The 21,688-nt window shown below is 36.1% G+C and overlaps 2 protein-coding genes across 2 annotated transcripts; both read right to left on the bottom strand.

The window, feature by feature from the left end:
- Positions 1–1,842: 1,842 nt before the first annotated feature.
- Positions 1,843–6,616, bottom strand: LOC121429487 (parkin coregulated gene protein homolog). Its single transcript, XM_041626532.1, has 3 exons — positions 6,149–6,616; positions 5,090–5,287; positions 1,843–4,654 (listed from the first exon to the last, which is right to left on the bottom strand). The coding sequence occupies exons 1-3, from the start codon at positions 6,392–6,394 to the stop codon at positions 4,367–4,369; spliced, it is 732 nt and encodes a 243-aa protein (XP_041482466.1). The 5' UTR covers positions 6,395–6,616; the 3' UTR covers positions 1,843–4,366.
- Positions 6,617–12,847: 6,231 nt separating this feature from the next.
- Positions 12,848–21,196, bottom strand: LOC121430234 (guanidinobutyrase-like). The gene is made up of 7 exons (XM_041627510.1): positions 20,691–21,196; positions 18,052–18,174; positions 17,006–17,190; positions 15,672–15,878; positions 14,703–14,847; positions 14,092–14,186; positions 12,848–12,973 (listed from the first exon to the last, which is right to left on the bottom strand). The coding sequence occupies exons 1-7, from the start codon at positions 20,905–20,907 to the stop codon at positions 12,848–12,850; spliced, it is 1,098 nt and encodes a 365-aa protein (XP_041483444.1). The 5' UTR covers positions 20,908–21,196.
- Between the last annotated feature and the right edge of the window lie 492 nt (positions 21,197–21,688).

The following is a 21,688-nucleotide window of genomic DNA, read 5'->3' as shown; positions in this document are numbered from 1 at the left end:
CCCCCCCCTCTCTCTCTCTCCCCCTTCCTCCTTTTCCCCTTTTTATCTTGAGCATCATCAGGGGGCGGCCATCGCTCCACCCCTGCCCCTTATGAGGCATCATGCAAGAGCATCGCAAACAACCCCCCCCCCCAATAAAAAAATAAATAAAATAAAAAAGGAAAGAATGTGTCGGTGCTGTGAAATTATAAATAGAAGAGAGGAAAGGGCGGAATAAATATGGAGGAATCGATCAAGAGATTAAGTTAATGGACAGCTGACTGACTGATTGATTGATCGATTTTATTATTGGTGCAGTCACCAAAACATACAACGGATTTTACACATATCAGTGTACGTGGGCTTGAACAGGATAACTCGAAAGTCTATTTCCAGTAAGGAGGTATAATAGATTTAGAATAGGCCATGGAGGATTCTATTGTTAAACTGGGGTGCTCCGACAATACTCAGCACCCCCTCCCCGTAACAATAAGTGATCCTCAATCATGTCAAGGGATATAGGTCCTTGAAGGGGGTGAGCGATAAATGAGAGGAGACAAACAAGATGAGATAATAGAATAAATAAAGGGAGGGATACTATATCAGATGGAGAAGGTTAAGACTTAACTAAAGACATAAATTGTAATTATTGCTGAGCCCTAAACCATTATGGCAAACGTAAAATAGTTATACCTTATTTGTGTGTATGTTAGAATATAACCCTGTTGCAAATTTGTGGAGAAAGAAAAAAGAATTCTTTGCAATTTATGTTTAAAATGGCAATAGCTATTCACGTAACGACGTTGTTCAATTTATATTTTGGAAAATTTGTACAATCAATTTGTTTTGAGTTCAAGAATTTTTATTTTAAAGACGATTTAAATCCAATGTTCATTTAATATGTTCAAAGAGCTTCAGCCCGTCAGAGAAATTTTGTTTCACCTTTATTTCATTTTAGATTAATTAGTTGATGATTACTCTATGTGTATCTACTTGTGTCTCGAAAGAAATTGTTAAATGATAAAGGAATATGAAGAATAAAGACTCTCTGAACGAGAAAAAGAAGAAAATACAAAGTAGACAAATAAAATTGTAATGATAATATAGGTATGCTATTAAAATAAGATCATGATTAAAAAATGATAATAATGGCAAACGTACAATAGTTATCTTTTTTTCGTGAAACGGACCGCGAATGGAGCAGGCCAACGGCATGAGAGAGAAATAGATAGATTTTCTCGTGTAGGCTATAGCCAATCGGTCTAACACCACATAGGATGTCAAAGCGCAAATTTATGAGTACACGAAGTGGACATTAGGCCATCTTTGTATTTGAACAACAGTTAGACCAAGTGATGGTTGACCAAAATGGTTATTAGATCAGGGAAGTTGGAAGTTAGCAATTCCCTATAGACTTAACTTATAGTAACTAACTTAGTTTAGAAACGGAGTTGGGTGACCTGAGAATTATTAGACCATCTGCCAGTAGACCTAAAGTGCACTGCAAAAACTCCGATGTTGATTTAACACCAGCCCGGAATCATTATGTCCACAACAGAGAAGTTTCGTTAAACAACACCAGTTTCGTTTTGGTCTAACACCAGAAAGGCGTTTATACAAAAACAATTAGTATTAAAACAACATCAGTTTGATTCCAAACTGGTGTTGTTTCAATACTTCTCTGGTGTGGACATATATTGATTCCGGGCTGGTGTTAAATCAACACCGGAGTTTTTGCAGTGTACAAATCTACTGGTTGGAAACATTATGAGCTACATTACATAGGCCTACATGCATCTGTCTATCAACATATTGTAATACACACTTGGTTAAATAAATCAAATTGCACATTGGTTATATAATTTTTGACAAACATTTATTTCATACATCATAATATCATCCAACACAGATGTCACAAAAACAACATTGCATATAATTATTGTTCATTTTTCGTTGGTACATGTATTTACAACATTCTTTATTACTACAATAAAATCCAATACATCTTTCAAAATACCTGCTCCATTGAGGTAAAAGTATGCTTAAAGTTGAAAGAAAAATTTTAACTATTAATTTTTCAATAAAGAAAAGAAATTGTTACATGTGTGTTTTGAGGACATCGAAAATGCTACTAATATATTATTTTCATTCATATCTATCCATCTGATTGGCAAATCAGTCAACTCAAAATAAAACTATAATTGGGTTTTCTACTGGACGTCCCAATTTACCTAAAATGAGGTTCCTTGATAAGAAATGAAAGGTCTTGCATCATTGGGGTACCTGTTTGGCGTTCCATAAGGCTGTTCGTAACTTACGGGCAACTTTACGGTTTCTTTTCCTCCAAATGAACACCAATAAAAATCTGGTACATAACATTTACATGTACCAAAAGGAAGGGTCACCATTCGTTTGTAAAGTTGCTTGTAACTTATGAAGAGCTTTTTGAATCACCTAACTGCTGGCAAGACAAGGAAAGCATGCTGGCCTACTACACTAGACTGGCCAGTAAACCCTACTTTGTCTGTATGCAGCAAAATGATACACTTCTTTTCAGCCAAGGTGAAATTTCAGCATCATTTGGCACAAACACAAGTTGAATACCTTCTTGCTATCTTAACATAAGAAAGGGATATCTATGATCGACTATTACTCGACAAATATGTAACTATTCCATTTAAGGCCATGAATGTTTTTGTTGATTTTCTGACTAAAAATTTTCATATATAATTTAAGTCAAGAAAATCTTGATAAAAAAGAAACAAGTTAGATATGGATTTGTGTAAAATATAAAGCACTTTGTTCACTTGACAATGTTCTTAGAGTGGACGGAGTATGGCACATAAAAGATGGAGTACTATAATCATCTTGCATAGCCTTACATGTACTAAACAGACTATACATCTTTGATATTACATTTATATAGATATATATAATTATATTGACAAAATCAATTTATTTGCTCATTTGAATTGAACATAAGGCAAAAATTGTTCGATGTTTGTTTGTTTATATGGAAGAAATTTTGCTACCCATAATAGAAATACTGCGAGTAAACATGAAAATGATGTATACAATACATGCAAATTTTACTGCTTCCTACATTATGTACTACCTGATATGACAAAAATAAGGCAATTCTAAAACTGAGAAAGCATTTGACTTACCCTGTCTGGCTGCAAGACATTATTATTTGTGTACATGCAATATGAAATCAAAATGCTGGCAGACAAATTCCAATATCCTCAAGTCAAAATACTTTCACCAACCACAGCCAAAGTTTGAATGCATATACAATGCTTATGACACCAATTGCAAATGAGATTCAAATATTGTTCAAGATCTCTCAAAGTATTTTTGTCGATATCAGTTTGGATCAAAAACAAAAATTAAAATTGATTACTATACTAAGCCATATAAACACCTTGCATTTTAGCATTCTAAATTGTCACAAAAAATATACTCAAACAATGAAGAAAAATCTTGAAGGTAATGCAAGATGAAAAACATAGGCCTATAATCAAAGTATCATAATCCTTACAATACATTCAGGTACACGTATATCATACAATTTGTACAAATAAAGACAGAGGGCAATTTGCATAATACCTTCTCTTTTGGGTGACTTTGCAATACATTAAGGAGAAATGTCGACAACATGTATTGTGGAAATCACAATTTAGGACTGTCTATCATTAAATTGTAGTTGGGGAGTAAATTGACAAGTTAATTAAAAGGAAAATAGAAACTGAGAGGTATCTTACATGTATCATAATAATGTAAAAGATCAGATTCAAATGACGTACTACATGTATTGTACATTTAAAAGCATTTGTCCCATATTTGAACAACCTAAAGTATCTAGTTTCATAAAAGACTGAGATCTCTAACAGTTGCGCAATTCTACAATGTAATAAATCTTGGTGAATTGTCAGATATTCAGAGTTTTAGTCTGTAAGATAGTAAATTGGTTGGACGGAAGCCTGATGTATCTGCATTTATATATTCAAATAATTTACCATAACCCACTTTTGAAACAAAATATAAAGACATGTTTCTTTTTTATAAACCATGTTACGAACTACCCTTGTACCAGAAGACTTTGAGCAAAGTTTTAATTCTAATAAATATACCTCAAGATTTGTGCTTATGCTTATAAAAATATAGACCTCTTGAAAAAGACAGGGGAACAATATGTTGGAACATATCGATCTGAGAACATGAAGTGAAAATAAGATAGATGGAGGCATAGGCGATGTAATGTACACTGGGCGATGAACAAAATATAAATATCTAATCAATATACAATTTTACAGAGTTCCTCTTCAAGACATCCAAGTCCATAAGAGCATCACAGTTCTTTTGATTATGAGTTTATATCAGGGTATTAGTTGAGTACAGATGACTCATAGGTCGGAACCATATACTTGATATTGATAAATGCATCCGAGCCACCCTCCATCTCAAAATATTCGAGAACTTCTTGGATGAGATCGCCAATGTTTTCTCTTCTCTGCTGTCCGTAATCGATGCTGTCTCCGGAGTTGAGGTTACAGTTCTTGAAGATATTGAGGACGGGGAGGATTTGACGGTAGTACGGAACCAGGGCTTCCCCGACCGTCTGATCACCGCACCTGACGAGATGCTGTAGAACCTTTAATGTTGTGCAGAGGATCTGTTGAGACAAACGAGAGGCAAAATCATGAATTGAAATAACGATTGGTCTTGGAAGGGATTGTCATCATTGCTATTTCCTACAATACATGTTTCAAAAAGATTTTAAATGTACCTTCTAGAATTTGGATCATATTCATTTGCATCTAGTCATAAAAAATATCTCAACAATATCATAAGTGACACAAAATACATTACTTAAAACAAATTTTAAAACATGTTTTAATACATGTATGTACAAAAATTGTTAGTGTGCCAACCCTAGTTGTAATAAAGAACCAGAGTGTAGGCAAATGAGCCATTTTCATTCTGAAATTTCTCTTCCTATGACTTCAAAATTATGATTATAAAGAGCTCTAGTCCACTGCAATCCATTTGGTCAATACAAATCATCACAGCAACCCACATTTCCTGTAAACAAGTCGAGAGTACCCACCATTTTGTTTTTCAGATTCAAAGCATTCTTGATGGGGATGATAAGCTGGGGAACAACTGGAAGAATCTTGCTGCCGCCATGCTCCAACATGTCATGAACTCCTTGCCTTGCGAAGAACTCGTACGGATGTGCTGTTTCACAGAGACCATCAAAGAACATTGGCAGGTAGTGATGATAGTCAAGTTTTTCAATTTCCACCTGTGATGCATAAAGGGAAAGAATAAAACAAGATGTTATAACACATTAAGACATACCAGATCTAATGGAAAATTGGAGAGTATTAATGTGGATCCAAAATTAAATCAAGACTAGACTGTAGGGTCTAATTTGTTAGGAATCTATAGGGTGTATGGATCATTTGTTTGTTGATTACAGTTGAAGATTATTGGAGTGAAGGGGGGAGGTGCATGACCAACATCAGAAAGCATTAATTCTGGGAAGTACTACATGTATACGCAGATGGCGACATAATGTGAGCAATGTCTATCAGAGCATCAATCAATTTAGACCAAAAGCTTCAGTCTCTGTATTTTGGTTGTTCCGCTGAACTGGTGAATGGGGATAGGCCTAGATTATAGTAAAATGTCAGAAATTGTGGAATAAATCCCCAGACACGACAGTTATTCCTGTCTACAATCAAGTGACAAATGATCAAATCAGTTTTCTATAAAAAGTACAAAAGTAGACTCTGTAACAAATGGTGAAACAAAGCATTTAAAAATGTCAAGATTCAATTCATCGAAATTTTATTCCTAACCCCACCCAATGATCCTGGATTCTAAACCGGGATTCTAAATGTAACTCAACGTTTTAGATTAATGAACGTTAGGGTCCTAGATTAATGACGTTCGTTAGAACATTAACATTAACTGATCAAGACATTCACATTGATCAAGAGTGTTGCATTTTCCAGTCCACAAAGAAGAAAACTTAATAAGCCTTAGTAAAGTTAGGCCCTATATTTTAGAGTCTGACTTAACTTGTCTTGTCTTGTCGACTTTACTTTTTTAAGTTTTATGAATGGATTCTAACTTCCTAGGCCTAAAGCGGACAACTCACCTTCCACGCAATTTTATTTCCCTTTGTGTCGTGCTCTAACGCTATAGGCAAGTCTCCTCTTTCGTAGAATTTCCTGAAACTTGTTCCTTTATCTGCAAGTGGTCTTTCGAGAAATGCTCCAGCTGCTGGAGGTGCTTTCACAACGGCATTTTTCATTCTTGATTTTGTAGAGAATCCTTCTGCCGATGACTTCTTTTCGCTTTCTTTCTTTGGCTTTGCCTTGATCATCTTTGAACTTGATTGCATTATTACGTTAATATAAAATCAAATTGTCAGAAAATTAAAAAATTCAGGAAGAAGTAATGATGTTTTGATGATTCGTTCACGATCTAATTTTCGCTCCACCCGTCCTGAACCAGAGAAACACTGTGCGTATATAAACTCTACGTGGCGTGGGTATGGCACGATTCTTGAACTCGCAATGCAAAATAATAATAACACCGGTATCTAACGACGTTTTACACCGAGCTCACCCGCGCACACAAACAATAGGTGGATGGTGTTTGTTGACCAACGGGTGCGTGTTGCATAGCGACACAACCTCGTTCATATGCTGTAAGTTATTCATGCAAATTATTTATGCAAATAGAAATTTACTGTTTTACCTTTCAGGTTTAATGGTTTTTAAATAATTTGAAGCTACTCAAATAATTTTTTTAATCAAAATTGCAATTCATAGCTCAAAATATTATAATATTAACAACTTTTTGACTAATACTAACTTATTTTATCCACCCGTATGACGTAGATCTATCCGTGTTTTACAGCGCTAGCTACCACCATCATCAAAGCTGGATATTCATCTCTGCACGTACCGTATGTGGATGGATAATAATACAGATCAGTGATTTTACATCGCGATATCTTTGGTATTTTGTTTCTATATAGTTCAGCCATTGATATGGTGATATCATACTAGGTGTCGATCCCGGGGGGTGGGGATTTATCACAAAATATAATTTCATTATCATTATCATGATGATGATGATTGTTTATCTATTTTTGGTATGCACATACAATGACCAGCATCAAAGCTTGATGGGTCAATTTACAATGTCAATACCCCGGGGTCAATACGAAGTATAACAAACAAACTAGCAAGTATGCAGTAAAAATAATGTTTGGCTTAAAGGGATAGTCCGGGCTGAAAACATTTATATCTTAGTGAATTCACTGAGCAAAATCCCGAAAATCTCATCAAAATCGGTTAACAATCAATAAAGTTATTGAAGTTTAAAGTTTAGCAATATTTTGTGAAAACAGTCGTCATGAATATTCATTAGGTGGGCTGATGATGTCACATCCCCGACTTTCCGTTTTATTGTATTTTTTCATTATTTCTGTTGATAGCTCTATGATTATTCCATAGGGCCTACTAGTGTGAATAATATGTCTCCCTTAATTAAGAATAAGTTGCAGCAATATGCACTAAATCAGTTGTCAATCCAATTTTTCAAGTTCTTGGAGGAAAAAAACTTTGAATAAACCTAATTTTATGTAATAAAATACAAAAGAACAAGTGCGAATGTGACATCATCAGCCCACCTAATGAATATACGACTGATTTTACAAAATATTGCTAAACTTTAAAATTGAATAACTTTTTGTTATTTGTTATTGCGAGTATGATGGAAATTTTCGGCATATAGTTGCTCATCATAAATTCTACTTTATGTATTAAAGGAGAATGAAACCATTGGAACAAGATAGCTTGTGTGAAAACAGAAAAATAAAAAAAACAAATCAACGAAGGTTTGAGAAAAATCGGACAAATAATGAGAAAGTTATGAGCATTTGAATATTGCGATCACTAATGCTATGGAGATAGCAAATTGGCAATGCGACAAAGATGTGTGATGTCACTTGTGAACAACTCTCCCCATTACTTTAGTATATATTTCACTTAAATTGCCTCTTTTATCACATCTACCCATTACTCATGTGTTCTTTCTACATGAGGGCATGTAATACATATTTTTTAAGAATATATCATGGATAAAGAGTTTGCATCATCATAAGAAAAAGCAAAAAGAGACATTTTGAGGGTATTTTACAGTCCACCAAAGGGAAAGTTGTTCATCAGTGACATCACACATCCTTGTCGCATTGCCAATGTGAGGATCTCCATAGCATTAGTGATTGCAATATTCAAATGCTCATAACTTTCTCACTATTTATCTGATTTTTCTCAAACTTTCTTTATTCTTATCCTTTATTTTTTCTGTTTCTACACAAGCCTATTTCTTCCAAAGGTTTCATTCCCCTTTAAGCTATAAATACTTTCAACCCGGACCATCCCTTGAATGACTGAATGGCATCAATAATGGAAATCAATTTGCTTGGAGATCTATGTATATCATGAATGCAAAAAGATGGATAAGACAAAGAAAAGTGAGGGAGCAGAAGTAGAAATGTATTGCAGAATGAGAAACTTGACAAGGGGAATGTGAGATCACAGAGACTAGAAGAGACAAAACCAAGTACATTATACAAATATATTTTATAATGAATTTAAACACATCATAAGTGAACATTCTATACATTCTGTTGTAAAAAAAATACTGGTGTTATATACAAGTTGAGGTCAGTTTTCCCTAAAGTTATTTTATTTATATCATATTCCTCATCAATTGTTCCTTACTTAAACTACGGTGTGCTTACCTGGGGCAACTCACTTAAAATGCAATTGCAAAAATTATTCATTGTTCAGAAGAGAGCTTTAAGTATAATTTATGTAACGTCAGTTATCGTGCCCATACAAATGTTTTATTTCATGAGAATCACTTATTGAAAGTGGAAGATATTTACTTTAAACTATAGGACCTCTTATGTATGATTTTGATTCAGGAAGTCTCCATTCAGCCCTGGCACTGATATTTAAGAAAAATAGTCAAGTACACAATTGCAATACTAGACAATCTTCCACTCTCCATATATCTCGTGCAAGAACAAAGTTCACTTTGGGCACTCTAGTTTGCACTGGACCCAGGTTTTGGAATGCACTTGACCCTGACATTATGCTGTCAGTTCTACAGTGTTTAAACGAAAATTGAAATCTTATTTACTGAGTAACTATGGAAGTGATTCGTAAAGCCTATTTTTGTGTGTGTTATTTATTAGTTAATGCTAATTTATCAATACGTTTCATCCCCCCTTTCCCGGGCCTGTCCCCTTTTTTTGTCCCTTAAATGTGTCCCTCTTCTCTCCCTGCATCTCTCTTTAGTTATCATATTATATTATATTGCCATTTCTGTGTTGTTTATCTATAATGTTCTTTTAATTCGTAATGAGGAACCTTAATTTACAAGCATTGCTTCACTTAGGTCTCCTCGTCTTCCTTAAAATTATTTATTTTCTGTCTTAAGCTGTATAATGTATTTAAAAAACAATGTTTTGCATACTCTGTTTTCATGTATACCTGTATGTTTTATGATGGACTCTGCTTATTTCATACATGTACACACTTGTATGTTTGAAACGTATTCAAACTCAAAGTTGGAAGACAAATAAAATGAACTTATGAACTTATTCTCATATCTAGCTACATTTCATGGCAAATATGGAAGTATACAAAGAAGATGATGATGATGATGTTGATGGTGATCAGTGATAATGATGGTGATGATGATGGTGATGATGATGAGTATGATGAGGGGGTGATGATGATGATAATGCCCGGGTGATAATGATGATGATGGTGATGATGATGAGTATGATGATGACAGTGATGATAATGATGACGATGATGACGATGATGATGGTAATGATGGTGATGATAATGATGATGATAAAGGTGATGATGATGATGATGATGAGTATGATGAGGAGGATGATGATGTTAACTTTATCGATGATGATGATGATGATGAAAGGATGATGATGATGATGATGATGAAGATGATGAGGATGATGATGAGGATGATAAGTATGATGAGGACGATGACCATGATGATAATAGGCCTAATAATCATCATCATCACCAACATAATTTTGATTATAATTACAATAAATTTAGATTTATTTATTTCCGTTCAACAAAATTTTCAAAATAAAATCAAAGTAACAATACATATTCAATGCAGATCAATGACATATTCGCATCAAATATTAAACACCTCCACGAAAAGTAATTCAAGAGTGACTGCACTAATTAATGCACAAAATGTACTGTTTTCTCAGATAACGATCAATTTTCATTTTAATTCAATTCAATTCGATTAAAAACAGGTTTTTATTGATGATCAAGCATGTTTATTGTCGAGCACATGAAAAAAAAACACAGCCGCAGCTGGAACTTGCATGTTTTATGCATTATGCATTCACAAAAAAGCTAATATGGATCATGAAAAACAATGAATGAATATAACGTGATAAGAATGGCACATTAAAAACAGCCGATTTCAAGAAGAGGTTATAGCACTTTGTGCATAATTTTAAAATGATGAGACAATTAAGTGACTGTATGGGGTGCCATTGTCCAAATGTCTTTCTTATTTAGTGGAACACTCAACTAAAAGAACAATAAGACCATGCATGGTTAGATTACGTCAAATGTTGATGGCTGAACTATATAATAGGGCCCTTGTGTCATGAGTGACTGCTCGAAGTGTGCACAAAATGACTTATCCATGTGGAAAGATTTGGGCATTAGAGTGTATAAATGAGTTCATCCATAATCGATTTTGAAGTACAATAGCTAGACCATGGTTCATCAATAACAATGGCCAATCCCGGGGCCAATCTGCCCCCAAAACAAAGTGATTCGAATAAGAACATCGAACAAACGTAACACTCAAAACCTCATTAAAAAATCATCGTATTTCACATGATGAAATTTTAATAATAAGATAATGCGCAAACATATCCACCCTATTAGGGGTGCTCAAGGCGCTTACAATATAAACTTAACTCACTACTGGTACAACTTACAATTTGGCCATTAGATAAGTTTTTAAACTGATGATGATGATGATGATGATGGTGATGGTTATGATAATGATGATGATAAAGGTGATGATGATGAGTATGATGAGGATGATGTTGATGATGATGATGATGAAAGGATGATGATCATGATGATCATGATTTTGACGAAAGTAAGACTCACAAAATGTATGCTTAAGTTCATATAACAGACGCACATCAATTTGAGTGGTGTTTGCAAAATGAAGAAGTCATTGATGTCACATACTAGTTCTTTGTATTTTATTCATTATGAAATATAAGTTTTTTTAATTATTTCTTCAGGTATATGAGGTTATATTGGAGCTCTTGATTGATTATGTAATAGCTATAACACTATCGATTTAAAATTTCAATTATTTTATGAAAGTAAAAAAAAAGTTTTACTTAACAGGGAGTAAAGATGAAATTATTGATACTTTGTAGAATGAACCCCCCCCCAAAAAAAAAAAATGTGTTTTACATCATTGGCTCCGTCATTTCATCAGCCCGTAACGTGCGTATGTTTTGTGAAATTAAGCGAAACTCTAAAATGTGATATTTTTCGTATTTATCATTATCATGGAGTCTTATACTCTCGTTCAATTTTGTTCTTTTTGTTCAAATTAAGTTGTACTCAGATGTAACGTTTGTTTATTTTTGTCTCCTTTTTTAATTTAAAAGCAAGGCATCGATCAGCCAGTCTGAGGGTCTTATTTAGCCATACAGGCCAATAGCATATTTTCTAAGTTGACTACACTCTAAAAAAATATTGGGTAAAAGTGCTCCAAGAGGGTAATTATGTGTCCAACCAACATTGGGCTTTTCTTTTGGACATTTTTATGTATCCAGTTTGATGAAAATTTTGCCCATTCTAAAGTAATTGCTGCTTATTTTTTTTTACTTTAGTGGACAATATGCTTCCCGCATTGGGTAAAATATGGACCCAAATTGGTTGGACACATAATTACCCTCGTGCTGGTTGAAATTTTGCCCAATATATTTTTTACAGTGTACATACACTGTATCCTTTTTGGATAAATTCTAACCATTCATTTTTTTGTTGTTACAACTCCACTTTAGCTTCATTCAAGAGCTTATATAGCATATGGATTCAGAAAGATTGTGATCGAAAATTTCCTCCTTCGCTATCGTACACAGTTCAGCTCAATATTTCTGTTTCTGTTGTGGTAACTCCCGTAGGAACTCAGCAGGACAGCATTTCTTGCTGGTAAACGCCAAGCTGGTATATAACCAATTACCTTGGAAATATTTTACGTCTAGGTTAATCAGCCATAGTGGCTGACATAATAGACGACAGATATCACTCTTGGGCCTTTTTTTATCAAAGTGGAGACAATGGCAGAGTTGGGATTCGAACTCACAACCTTCCGATTATGAATCCAATGCTCAAACCACTGGACCACACGACCCGTATGAAATTGAACTCTTGAATGTGCCGAAAATTTTGAGAAATATCCCATCTAGTAGGTCACTTCTGGTTGGCTTTGCTGAAAATATGCACCTATGCGAAAGGGGGTTCGCTTAGATTGTGACCGTTCTATATGCTTGTCCCGTATTTGGAACCTTTAAATGTTCCCTAAAATGTTCCAACACTAACAGCCACATTGAACATTAAGGTTCTACTATATCTTTAGACCGTAGATATTAATAGGACCCCTTTTTTCTCGAGGGCTCCAAATTCGCACCTTTTTTTTCTCAAAGAGTGGATGTTTCCAAATAACATTGATGTGCTTATTATATTAACTCTTCGATGTCATCGTGGTCATAGTATTTAACACCGGGAAGTACACATAGCATTTCAAAGAGAAGATTGGCTCCAATCAGGGCGGTCGTCCCGGCTGCATCGTAAGCAGGCGATACCTGTCCAAAAAATAAAATATCAAAATATACAAAAATATGAGTGATAGTCCTAAAATAGTTTCAGCGGAATGTTTCAGGAAACATATTGTCAATGCTTTTAAACTGACTATTTTGTTCTGAACCAATCGGATGCGATGATTTAGCTTATAACAAATACTAAGTAAAGATTACATCATGAGGTGTCACGTGCGTAAAACATTCCCCATAGACTTGTGTGTTAAAATGGCACTTTTGAAAAATTCATAAAAAATAAATGTGAAATTAGAAAGTGGAATGTTTACTACCATTGAATAGGAAATATATCTGACATTCCATATCTGACCAGGAAAGGGTACCGTGACCAGCTCATTTTAAAAACAAATCGCCATTTATGAAGATAACTATGAATGGATCAAATTCATCAAGTGAAACAGTAAAATAGCCCTAATTAGTCCGCCAGTCAAAAAATAGTTCCAAGTCACTTATTTATCTTTCCACTTTGGGCGAAGGAAGTTCAGTAGATACTATTTCTAGAATCAGTGTTAGATTTTGAATCATATTCATACATTTATTTTTTGTCACTCAGCAATATCAAATTGAAAATAATTCGAATGGGTTGGGTCGAACGAATATCTTTAGCCCTCCTGATGTAATTAGGCTCGTGGCACCATGAAATGATGTCCAGATGAAATGGTGATGGTGTCTATATCAATCTGCGGGGGGGGGGGAAAAAATATGCTTATTTTTCACAAGTATTGCCGCAAAAATAAGCAACATAAGTATAAAGATATGAATATAATTGCCTATGTATAATCTAAAAAAAATACAAAATTTCTGCATAAATATTTGCTTATGTTAATGGTGGGTATGTATCATCATTAGAGGTGATGCCAGGATACTTTGATAGGGGCGAAATAAGTTATAAGAGTATTCTATACTGTAAGTTACATACCCCAAATGCATCTCTTTTTTTATACACTTCATTTTTCTTTTCTCCTACTTTTTTTTCACTTTTTCATTACCTGAAAAATCATACGAGGTGGTTCCCCCAATAATAGCTCTACCCCTAATCGACACCTGAGCTCATTTCCCCGTGCCCTCCTTTAAGAACGTTGTTGAGAAAAAAAAATTGAAATTACCTCTACCAGGTCTGCTCCAACCAAATTTATGCCCTTGCACCCTCTTACGATCTCCAATGCCTGGATCGTTGTCAGACCAGCTATTTCTGGAGTACCTGTATAAATGAAGATGGTGAGTTAATTCTATATATAAAGAATACTCTTAAAGCTTGAATAAAATCATTTTTTATTCACTGAATGACGACTGTATCCTGCACTTCGCCAGTGGCGTAATGGAGGCTTGGGGTGCATGCCCACCCCCAGGGTAAAATTACGGGCAAGAGAAAAAAAAGAGAAAAGAAAAGAGGGAGATGGGAAAGGGTTTCTATCTTCTGAATATTATATCAGAATCTATCGCAAAATCAGATTTCGTAATAAAAATGTCGTAAAATTTTGCCCGATAAGCCTTATCTGGCCCCCTCAAAGTTTTAGGGTCATTACGCCACTGCACTGCACCCCTTACAATGACCGGGAACCATGCAGGTGGCAGTCCCTGGATTGTAAACTGACTCTTGGTCTACACCAACTTGGTCTCATTTGGTCTAGGGGAAACCATACCTTATCCCCTATACTTTACCTCTAAAATTAACAACATCATCTTTTCAATATTCACAGGATTGGTATATACTTGCCAGTTCCTGGTGCTAGTCCTGGATCTATGGAATCAATATCGAATGAGAGATAGACTGGACCAGCTCCCATCATAGACCGTACTTTCTCCATTAATGGATCCATGGATTTGTGCCAGCACCGATGCGCGGGAACAACTTTCCACCCCTGCAGAATACAAGAAGAATTATATTCTATTCATACTGATATATGTTTGATACTGTGTTTCAAGTATGCATTATTGGCTTCATCTGTTTCATCATTTTCATATGCTTTATCATGTTCATATGCTTTATCATTTTCATATACTTTATCATTTTCATATGCTACATCATTTTCGTATGTTTCATGATTTTCACATGCTTTATCATTTTCATATATACTTCATCATTTTCAAATACATGTTCGTATGCTTCATAATTTTTATATTCTTTATCATTTTCACAGGCTTCTTCATTTTCAAATGCTTCATCATTTTCATATGCTTCATGATTTTCATATGCTTCATGATTTTCATATGCTTCGTCATTTTCATATGCATTACCATTTTTATATATATTTCATTATTTTCATATGCTTAATCATTTCATACATTTTCTAATTTTCATATACTTTATCATTATTATAATCGTTTTCATATGCTTATCTATCCTTTTTTATTGTTGAAAACTCCTAAAGCGTAGCAGCAACTCCCATCTTTAACTTCTTTGGGTCTGACGAGGCCGGACGAGGCCGGAGTTTGAATTCCCGACCTCCCGGTTGTGAGACGGACGCTCTATCAACTGAGCCAACAACCTGGTTCAAAACGAGAATCTTGTCAATATCTATCACAAAAGTACTTTATATTTCAATTCTTAAAAGGTCAAAAATTTATTTTGCTCGCTTTGCTCGCTCGAAACTTTAAGAAACTTTGCCAAAACGCCCTGTACTGCCCCCCCCACTCGGGCTCATATACGCCACTGAATTTGATAAGATAAAATCTGTTCCATTACCATCTCTTCTTGAAACTGATAGAGCTTGTTTGGGGGGCTATAGTTTGACCCCCTTAATCCAATCTGAATGACCCTCTTCGGATCTAAGCACCCCTCTTCTGCTGCCCGACGGAAGGGAGTACCATGAGCAATCTTCTCCCCAAACATCAAGTCAGCGACGTCATCGTGGGCATCGATGTGAACTAGGCCTACTGGACCATACTTATCCTGAAAATGATTTAAAGATCATAATAAAAATATGATTTTCCTGAATTCGCATTCAGCACACACCAATCAATACTTTTTTTCATCATAAAATATGGAAAATATAAGTATAAATCAAGCCCAATATACGTGTAAATCGCATACATTCGTTATTCCGAAGGTTCGTATTTCCGAAGCCGTTCGTAATTACGAAGGTTCGTTAGTCCGAAAACGAAATGAGGTTCGTAATTCCGACGGTTCGTTAGTCCGAAAACGAAATGAGGTTAGTCCGAAAATAAATTATTAACGAACCTTATTTCGTTTTCAGACTAACGGACCTTCGGAACAACGAACCTTATTTCGTTTTCGGATTAACGGACCTTCGGAACAACGAACCTTATTTCGTTTTCGGATTAACGAACCTTCGGAACATCGAACCTCATTTTGTTTTCGGAATAACGAACCTTTGAAATAACGCCACAAAAGTTCGGATTAACGAACCCTTTTACGTTTTCGGATTAACGAACATCGAAGTATATTACGTGTTTCGGAATTACATACCTTCGGAATAAAGAACCTTCGGAATTACGAAGTGTAACCCGTGTAAAATATACTTTGGGTATAGTGAGTAACAACAGAACAGGAAAAGGAATGAAACGCATAAAAGAAGTTTTATTTGGAATAATAAACGAAAAGAGCCTCATTAAAACTTGACCCATAACATAAACGACGAATGAAAATACGTGTCAAAATAATACACAAGGATAGGGAAATAAAAATGAAAACAAACAAAATAAGATAGGCTTATAAACAAAATAAACGACGTAAATGAAACGAAAATTGATTAAGGACGTATAATTAAGGCAATGTGGTACAAATCGAGGTGAAATAAATGAGTGGCAAGCTCCGATGTCATTAAAGTGGGGGGGGGGGTTCAAACATAAAATTATCAGAAGGGAAAAAAGTTGCAATGTGCAAATGAACGAAAAATACCAATTTAAAGATGTCGGGTGCAATTTCACAGAGTTCATATAATAAATGTTGCTTCTTCATGGAATCCACTTCACTTAACATTGTTATACATGCATTGTCTCGTTTCTCTCTCTTGTAATTTGTGTCCCTCCCCCTTCGATTATTGAAGATAATTATACCTTAATTGCTTGAAGGATGGGATATGTCAGGGTGTGGTCCCCTCCAAGAGTCAACGGAATGCATCCGTTGGCAATGATGGTGGCATACTGCTCTCGTATCATCTCACAAGATTTCTTGAGGTCGTACAGGTTAAGAGTGACGTCCCCGATGTCGGCGACCTGGAGAGACTCAAACGGGGCTGCGCCTGGATGTTGCAGTGTATGTTTGAAGAAAAAAAAACATAAGGTCGGAATGCTATCTCGGGTGGATAATGATAATAATAGGCATTTATATAGCGCCATCTATCTAGAAATATTCTATTCCGAGGCGCGTTGTTATTATTATTATTACCCCGGCTTTAGCTCGAGCTGCCTTTCAGCGCTCATGCATTCAAGGAATTAATCCTACCGGGTACCCATTCACCTCACCTGGGTCGAGTGCAGCACAATGTGGATGAATTTCTTGCTGAAGGAAATTACGCCATGGCTGGGATTCGAACCCACGACCCTCTGTTTCAAAGTCAGAAGACTTATCCACTGGGCCACAACGCTCCTCCTTGGATCCTCCCCAAGGAGTGAAGGGTGTGCATAATGTGTAGTTTAGCAGGTGCACTTAATGTACGACTGTATCCCTTTACTGGTGGCGGCGTAAAAAGTGGGAAAGCAAAGGAGGGGGGGTAAGAGAAAGAATTAAAATGATGGGGAATGCAGAATAAAAAGGGGCAGGCGCATAGGGGCACAGGGGACACACACCCCTTTTTTAGAAGAAAAAATAAAGTTTGTAATGTAAAAAATGCCCTCTTTTTTGCTAATCATTTTTTTTTTGGTATGAAATATCCTTAATTTGTGGTTGAAAACTTTTTGGCTTATCAAAATTTTCCTCCGAAAAAAATTGCCCCGACCCTTTGGAAAATACTGGATCCCCCCTGAAAAGGGGTAAGGAGAATAAAAGGGATGAGAGAAGGAAAACAATAAGAAGGAGGAAGAGTCGTGATCAAGGGAGAGCGAAAGGGTAGCAAATTGTAGAAGTATATTAGTACATCACAATAAAAATTCTGATCGCCTACCTGTGTAGTTGCAAGGACCAAGAACAAATGACTCGTAGCGGATCTGTCGAGGACCAAGTCTGGTTCCAGACCTGTACGATGTCCCGATATCCAACGGAACTCCAACATAACAGGCATCTAAACCTACATGTCAAGATTCAAATCAAGTCATATCTTTCAAACAATTCCAAGAATCATTTATTAAAGAACAATTTTGTCTTTAATTCTAATCAATAATCATTTATAGAGGCGGTGTTGCCGATCGCGGGGGAAGGACCCCTTTGATTTTCAAGTTGGATTCCTTCCTTCAAACTTTTTACTTTTCGTCCAAGATGGGGGGGTATGAAAACCCCCTCTTTTAATTCATTATACAAATTTAGCACAGGGGGCACCATGGGTAAGGGGTGAGGCAAAAGGGCGACCGCGCCTCCGATAATTTTTCAAGTTGCGAAATTAAGAGAAACTAAGACTAAAAAGAAGGGAGAAAATTAAAGTAAGAGTATAATTATAAAAGAGGAAAGATCTAAGCCGTGTATTAATATCTATATTATAATAATAACAACAACAACAATAATAATAATATAGGTATATTTACCCAGGGTAGCCACTTCAGTTTTAAAAACTGTTCTACCAGCGGGCCCTGCTATTATTATCACCCCAGCTTTAGCTGAGCTGCGTAGGCGCTCAAGCATTCAAGGAATTTCTTCCTATCGGGTGCCATTCACCTCACCTGGGTTGAGGGAAGCACAATGTGGATGAGTTTCTTGCTGAAGGAAATTACGATATTCAAGTGAAAAATAGTATGATGTCAATCGATCTCGTAATAGGTCGTCTTTCAAATTGTATAAAAACTTTGCTTACATAAAATAACTTGTGCAAACATCTGCAAAGACTTTGGAATCGGCGTCATTCCATATTCACCTTCCAATATTGTAGGCAGATCAATGAGCTGCGTCATTGCTCCGATCTGTCGATGCCCCCCCCCCTAAAAAATCTCGTTCCAGATTGTCTTGCAAAAATGTAGTAATTTCTGTAGTTATCAATTTTTTAATGACTTAATTAATTTCCCCCATGCAAATTTCCCACACAGTAGATATAGTATATTATATATATATATATATATATTCTTTTTAATCATCCCCATTTTTGTTCGCCTCACTGTGCCACTGGTAGGCCTACAACATGCTGTAAATTGTCGAGAGTGTATTATGTCTATAGAGGCAGACAGTATGGTATATACGATATACTGACCTGGCTGACAACAATAATATGCCTCTAAGCAGTGGCGTAACTACGGGGGGCATGGGAGGCACGTGCCCCCCCCCCCATCGGCTGACCAAAAAAAAACGGGAAAAGGAAAAAAAGAGGGAGAAAGGAAGAGAAACGTTGTGGGAAAGAAGACATTATTGTTCATTATAATGTTACATTATATCATAACTTAATGAAACATAATTTGCTCAGGGCTATGTCTCCATTGCTCCTGGTGCTCGCATTGTCTGTTTAACGAGATATATAATCCTGTTATACCAAAACCTCCCGTTTTCAAGTCATATACACCAAACTGCCAAATATATTTCCTCGCACTTCGAGTTATTATTGTTTTATGTACAATAGTATGCTTCTTTTTCATTACTGCTTAAAGTGATTGCCCTATTTTAAGGTCTTAATATAAAACATTTCCTGTCCGTGATTACGTTCGCAGTAGTGGATTGGTGAAATATGTCTGCTCTCCAAGAATTCCTAGAATCAGTCCTTAAAATTTCCCTTTTCTGATCTGAATATCAAAAATTTTCAGCTCGCGCTTCGCGCTCGCATCATTTGGTTAGTGAACTACGTATGGTCTTCATGAATTTTTACAAACAAGCCTTAAATTGCCCCTCTTCAGGTCTGAATTTCCTAAATTTTCAGCTGGCGCTTCGCGCTCGCAAGATTTGATTAGTGAGATGGGCATGTTAATCACGATTACAAGTGCTTTATGTGCATGTTTAGATATAATTCTAACAAAATCAGCAAGTGCTTATTGGCAATCGCATTGAATGACTATGGTGAGATGTGTATACTCTTATTGGATTCCTAAAGTAATTATGCTGCATATATTGTAGAGCTCTTACAGACTTCTGACAAAGTAAGTATTAAGCGCTATATAAGCAAGTATAATTAAAATATAGTCCTTAAAATCTTCCTGTTTGGGGGTCAATATTTACAAAAATTTCAGCTCGCGCTTCGTGCTCGCATTATTTAGCGAGACAGGTACGTATCATGGTTACAAAAGATTGATTATAATGCCCCTTTTTAGGTCTGAATATCAAAAATTTTAAGCTCGAGCTTCGCGCTCGCATTATTTGGCGAGTGAGATAAATATCCGTTTAATGGCACTGTCCTTAAAATGTCTCTATTAGGTCAGTATACCTGGCAACTGGGCGCGCTTCGCACGCTCACTATAAAGTGACTCAAAATTTTTGCTGGTGCCCCCCCCCCCCATGCCGTGACCCACGGTACGCCACTGCCTGTAAGAACTATGCAGCGGATCACTGCACTAATAACGTGCATCGATTATGTTAATACTTGTAGTTGCAGATAGATAAGAGTTAAATATTGATTGAACTGTTTCCGTACGTGTGTGTATTATCATGGATCCTACGATCCATGGTATTATTCACCTGTAGTATCTGTTTGATATGGTAATCTCATCATGGTGCTAATCCCTCCAACACGCGGGAAAGTTATTCCACTGAGGGGCTCGTTCAGCTGTCGTCTGCTACTGCTGCGTTCGTCATCACATAAACTTCTCAGACTTGGCCTTGGATCTGCGAGGCGAACTTGACGGACTTGCGGCCAGCACCTCAACACTTCCTTCAATTTCACAGCTTTGAACATTTTGGCTGCTATTCCAGTGCTCCTTTCCAGCCGAACAATCAATGAATGCAATAAGTATGTTATGATTTCGTGTCAACTCCGGAAATAATTTAGGTTAACAGCTCCGTCTATCAATTCCGTGCATCATTATCAGACAGAGTTGAATATCATAGTCTGGTTAAACTTGACGATAGCTGGGGTACTTGTGATGAAGGTTTACCCATGGACTACTAAACGGATGGTTCGGCTGCATGATGGTGTAGATCATATGGCAATGAACATAATGCCCGCATAATGGAGGGTAGACTCCATATATGTAAATAAATCATCGGTGGCCATTAAAACGCTGAACGCAGTTGCATGAGTAAACAATACAAATGATGACTTTGACTCATTCATGGAGCAACGCAAATGGGATCATGACCTTGCATGTTCTACCACTAAGTTTTAAATACCCCCCCCCCACTCAAGTTTAAGGGATGATCAGGGGTGGCGCCATTATGGGAGCAGGAGTGACCCCCCCCCCCATGACTTTTCAAGTAGAGAAAAAAGACGAAGGGAAGAAAGTAAGAGAATCAAAAGGAAGAGAGGTCTTGCTTAACTTTTAAAAGTAATAACCCTAATTGAGAAAAAAGTGATTTCACCTCCCACCCCCCCCCTCATATAAAAATATACCGATGCCACCCCTGGGGATGATATTTTTCTTGTTTTTGTTACTCAACTCCTTCAAACGAAAATATTTTAAAAATTGTATAAACTTGTGAATTCTTACGTTCTTGCATGATTACCATCAATATAATAA

Source organism: Lytechinus variegatus, chromosome 16 (genome assembly GCF_018143015.1).
Source record: "Lytechinus variegatus isolate NC3 chromosome 16, Lvar_3.0, whole genome shotgun sequence".
Lineage (NCBI taxonomy): Eukaryota > Metazoa > Echinodermata > Echinoidea > Temnopleuroida > Toxopneustidae > Lytechinus > Lytechinus variegatus.
This window is presented reverse-complemented; position numbering and strand designations above follow the sequence as displayed.

What these genes read in the sequence shown, in the direction of transcription:
- LOC121430234 (XM_041627510.1), bottom strand. Translation starts at nt 20,907, where the DNA reads ATGTTCAAAGCTGTGAAATTGAAGGAAGTGTTGAGGTGCTGGCCGCAA. An exon ending in ATATCAAACAGATACTACAG is followed by an intron (nt 18,175 to 20,690) that starts GTGAATAATACC and finishes CTTGACATGTAG; the next exon opens with GTTTAGATGCCTGTTATGTT. An exon ending in ATCAGTTTCAAGAAGAGATG is followed by an intron (nt 14,848 to 15,671) that starts GTAATGGAACAG and finishes TGTATTCTGCAG; the next exon opens with GGGTGGAAAGTTGTTCCCGC.
- LOC121429487 (XM_041626532.1), bottom strand. Translation starts at nt 6,394, where the DNA reads ATGCAATCAAGTTCAAAGATGATCAAGGCAAAGCCAAAGAAAGAAAGC. An exon ending in GAAATAAAATTGCGTGGAAG is followed by an intron (nt 5,288 to 6,148) that starts GTGAGTTGTCCG and finishes TATGCATCACAG; the next exon opens with GTGGAAATTGAAAAACTTGA. An exon ending in TGAATCTGAAAAACAAAATG is followed by an intron (nt 4,655 to 5,089) that starts GTGGGTACTCTC and finishes TTGTCTCAACAG; the next exon opens with ATCCTCTGCACAACATTAAA.